Raw genomic sequence first — 4,646 nt, forward strand, 5'->3', positions numbered from 1 at the left:
ATCGGTCAAAACCGAAGGCTGGAAACACCAGATAGTCGGTCATTAACCGACCAGAAGCCAAGGCAAATAACCGGAAGCCATTTGCTGAAAAGATAAATAACCGACCAGTATAAGAAGATACTTCGGGTACCTATTGAGAATGATACCAAAGGAACAGACTGAACATTTCCATATTCATACAAGTCTGAGGACAGTCTGCAGGCTGCAGAAAACCGTCCTACAGGATCTTTCCACTTCAGGATAAATCAGAGGCAATCTTCCAAGTACAGACAACTGTCCAACCGACAGTTACCACATTGAGTAAAAGACAAACCTAGCTGGTTTGTCCTACACACTGGAAGAACAGACTGTCAAGTATGAAAGGTTGACTGTCAGGTCTAAACAGTTGACCGCCAGGTCTGAAACACTGAACCTCTGCTCAGCCAATCAAATTCAAGGAAGTGAAATATGACCGTTGGCATATTTCACCTATAAAAGGAGCAGTTGAAGAGGAGTAAATGTGGGACACAATGAACAATTAATTTACAAGTGATAAGATTGTGTTCTCTCTCTAGAAAATGCCTAAGTGCTAAAGTTGAAGTGTGTATTTTCAATTTTGGTGTAAATTGTACGGGTGTTATCGAGCAGGAAATAAGTCTCGATCGAATTGTATTTGTATTCCTTAGTGAATATCCTTCTCGCGGTTTCGAGAGGAAGGGGTGACGTTGGAGTTTTATCTCCGAACATCCATAAAAACTTGTCTTGTTATTTACATTCCGTCTGACTTACTTTATAACCGAGCTGTACTAACCGACCTACACCTTTTTGACCGACTCTACACTATCTAAACCGAATCACCAAGTTACAAAAACCGACCCATCAATTTCCAAACCTGTCCTATTCAAAACCGGTTTTGCCCATCTTGTGAGTGTGCTGCTTCAACCTGAAACAAACATCTTCCGCGCTTGAACCTGGTTCAAGGGTTTGTGACAGTTTGTGTAGTATTGAAACCCCGGTGTTAATCTCTAACCGGATTAATCACCACCCTTTGAGTGAGACGCGCTGACCGGCCCAACCCCGGTCCTCCAGCCGCGACCTAGATCCTAACACTATATTATTAATCAATAATTATTTCTCTTATAATTAATTAATATTTATTTTATTATCATTTTATTCTCCACTTATGTTTTAAATATTTAAATCTATCATTTAAACCTTCCTTTATTATTATTATTATATATTGTTTATTTATGTATAAATTAAAATAATAGAAAAAATGATAAGTGAAAATATATAAAAAAAATTAATGAGAAAAATAATTATCACTGGAAAGAAAAAAAAGAAATAAATTTAAAAACCAAATTATTATGAAGAAAGCCAATTAATAAATGATTGAAAAAGAAGAAAGATTATTGTGAATAATTAATTATTTGTTACAATTTAATTATTAATTACTTTTGATAAGAAAAAATATATAATTTATAATATATTAAAGAGAAAAAAATTGATATAGAAGTGAGAAAAAGAAAAATAAGTATAAAAATAATTTATGCAACAAAATAAATAAATAAATTATTAAAAAAAGAGATAGAGAAAGATTCTTGTAAATAAATAATTATTTTTAATAGTTAATGACCTATTATAATAAAATATAATATATATAAGAAAGTAAAAATATAAAATTAATTTAAGAAAAAGAATAAATGTATATAATATTAAAAATAAATTAAAGTGAAAAAAAAGAATTAAATTATTAAGGAGAGAGAAGAAAAAAATATTCTAAGTAAAATACTTTAAAATTAAAATAGTGTTTAGTTGTTCATTAACTCTAATGCCTATTAAAATAAATATTTTAATATCCCATTCCATAAAAGTTTATGACATAATGAAAATTTAAATCCTCTCTCTTAATAATTCCAACAAAACCCAAAACACCACCACCTTTACTAGCCACAATGAAGAGCAGATTTGATCCTCTGAATCCTTTGAGACATCAAGTTGTTTATGTATTGAATCAATCCCATCGAGATATTCATATTCCCCGGACTATTCTTCGTCAATATTTGGAACGCAACTGTCATCGTACATGAATCCTCCTCGCATTTTCTCCTTCTGATATTTGGGATGATGGAAAATCCGTTCGGAAGTATCTCCACCGAGCTTGAATCCTGACCGCTCATCACCACCTGCATCACCGGTAAGTTCACCATCCCATACACTAACATGGATCCTGACTCGTCTGATTGTGTCTCTTGCACTATAGGCACAACCTTATGATTATTTCTATCAATTAAAACCTAACAATCAAACAACAATAATCATAGAATTAATTATATAAATGAATAGTTAATGTGATTGTTCGGTAGACTAAATACCGTCGTGCGAAGAAAAGAGACGCGGTTGAGTTCGTCGTCATTGCTCTTGTTGATTCGAGCCAACTCTTGTATTGGCATGGTGTAAAGTACTTCCTCCCATTCTCCCCTTCTATGTTCATTGCTTAGGAAATCAAACAGACATCGATGGGAAAGGGGCATCCAGACCGAATTTGTGGCACACAGCACCACCCCAGTTGGCTCACCTGGATTATCGATGTTATTGTTATTGCGTATAGTCAGCCTGGTTTCCCCGGCTTGGACTAGCTGCCATTGGTGCACAGTCGAGCATAAACCGAAACCGAAGCTACGCACCATTCTATGAGCCATACTAACCATGCTTCTCTTAGTCTTAGTGGACTGACTAACCATCCCTGAGAAAAGAACTAAACACTGATCAAGTGAGTCTTAGTTATTATATACTAACACTAATAATAACTTGTGTAAATGATTTGTCTGTGAAAACTCAAATTCATGACAATAAGAACCATGAGGAAATGAATACAAATATTACCACTAGTTTGATCTTGAGTGGAGGCTGGAGGAGACGAGATTATCGCCAAGCATAGGCATTGTCTTTGAAGTGAGGCAAGCCACCTTTGAGCACCAAAAGACGAACTACAACTCATGACTCCTAACGGATGAATAACTTCGTTCTCTTGGTAATCCAAATGCTCCACCCAGGTGACCTGAAAAACATCCCTCACAAAAATCAATACTAAGAAAACATAAACTACTAATTATCTATTATATGTGGTAACATTTTAATAATTATATACTTACCCTAGAAAAATTATTGGGCATTTCTTGCAAAACACATCCAGAAGGGAGCCTCCTACAATTAACAATTGAGCTAGTTTCTGCAACATCATGGGAAAGTTCAGTCGACACGTCCACCATTCCCCACACTCCCTCTGCAATCTGTCTGCAGAATCGAATAAACTTCACTTTCCAAACAGGAACAATAGGAGATAGCGCTTGTAGCTCAGCGTCCATCTACAAAAAGAAGAAAAAAAACAATTAATCATATATAATTTTCATTAAAGCTTGATAAAACGCTGTAATAACAAAATTACCACTTGTAAGGTTCTGTTGCCTGCCTGGATTATGACATCTATGATAGAAGTCTTACCAATAATGCATGGAAATAAATCTTGCCATTGATTCTACTCGACCACAAGAAACCAAATGGTTAAATTATTTGATATATAAATAAATGGTTTTAAGAACTAGTATATACTCTCTTTTTTTTTAATATAGAAAGATAGAACCATAACAACTAGTATATACTTACTTCATCCATTAAGGAATTAAGGATGGACGAGCTTCTGGCCGCAACAATGCCGGATGCCCTAGTGGCATATCGAGTAGAATTTTTGTCGGGCTTTGTTTCTAAACAAGGAGGGAACGATTTGATGTACTCTTCTAGGTTTAGAGTTTCCACGACACCTCCTCCTTCGCATCCGGTCTGTGTCCATAGAGGACTGTTTATACTAACTAGTTTAGCCAATTCCTCCATTGCTTTCTCAGCGAGCTTGAGAAATGGTGAATTTTTTAACTGGTTTTGGCTCACGTCTCCTGCTAAGGAAATTGTTGGCATAACAGGAGGAAGAGGAGCAGGTACTTGTCCAATGGGAGCGGAGTTTGATAGGTCAAAAGACATTATTGGCCTTCCAAGGCATCTTTGTGCTAGCCCTGTCATCTTGCTTAATTCCTCGTTCAGACGGTGGATCTGGAGTCTCAGACGTTGTTCCTCCATAGAGCTGTGATCAGATGGATTCCTTGATCCGTCGCACTTGGTGCAAAGAGAAGTCTTTAACGACTCTTTTAACCTATGGTTTTCAAGTTGAATATTTGACTTATTTTGTTTGAAAAGATTATTTTCATGACGTTCTAATCGTGCCTGTTGTGCCTGTAAAAAAAATTATTATATATTTTTAATTACAAGAATAATTAAATATTATATATAAGAAGTTATCATCACAATTTAAATGAGATCGTTTGTTTTGAAACCAAATTTGAATTTGTCTATTCTTCACTGATATTCTTGTACCCAGTTCGCGTATTTGTTGTCCGTTAGGATGTTGATTTATTCTAAACAAACTAAATATTGAACAAAATCATTTATCAACATTACATGAACAAAAAAAGAGAAAGAGAAAGAGAAAGAGAAAGAGAAAGAGAAAGAGATTTTTACTTATCAAGTTCTTTAAGTTGAGAAGGAGTATTTCTATGATTTGATCTACTTTTCCTCCTCCTCATAGGTATTATGCCATTCTCATTTGAACCCCTCCC

At 35.0% G+C, this 4,646-nt stretch overlaps 1 protein-coding gene across 1 annotated transcript; it reads right to left on the minus strand.

The window, feature by feature from the left end:
• Nucleotides 1-1,925: 1,925 nt before the first annotated feature.
• On the minus strand, nt 1,926-4,110 carry LOC124934895 (homeobox-leucine zipper protein HDG1-like). The gene is made up of 5 exons (XM_047475387.1): nt 3,646-4,110; nt 3,135-3,347; nt 2,866-3,040; nt 2,355-2,725; nt 1,926-2,276 (listed from the first exon to the last, which is right to left on the minus strand). Exons 1-5 carry the CDS (start codon nt 4,108-4,110, stop codon nt 1,926-1,928), a joined length of 1,575 nt encoding a protein of 524 aa, XP_047331343.1.
• Nucleotides 4,111-4,646: the final 536 nt, after the last annotated feature.

The sequence above is a fragment of the Impatiens glandulifera genome, chromosome 4 (assembly GCF_907164915.1).
Source record: "Impatiens glandulifera chromosome 4, dImpGla2.1, whole genome shotgun sequence".
In the NCBI taxonomy this organism is placed as follows: Eukaryota; Viridiplantae; Streptophyta; class Magnoliopsida; order Ericales; family Balsaminaceae; genus Impatiens; species Impatiens glandulifera.

Bases quoted from the DNA above. Each gene is read 5' to 3' on its own strand.
- LOC124934895 (XM_047475387.1), bottom strand. From the start codon at position 4,110: ATGGAGGAACAACGTCTGAGACTCCAGATCCACCGTCTGAACGAGGAA. The intron at 3,041-3,134 runs GTAAGTATATAA...GATGTTTTTCAG, and splicing joins TGCCCAATAATTTTTCTAGG to GTCACCTGGGTGGAGCATTT. The intron at 2,726-2,865 runs GTAATATTTGTA...TTCTTTTCTCAG, and splicing joins CACTCAAGATCAAACTAGTG to GGATGGTTAGTCAGTCCACT.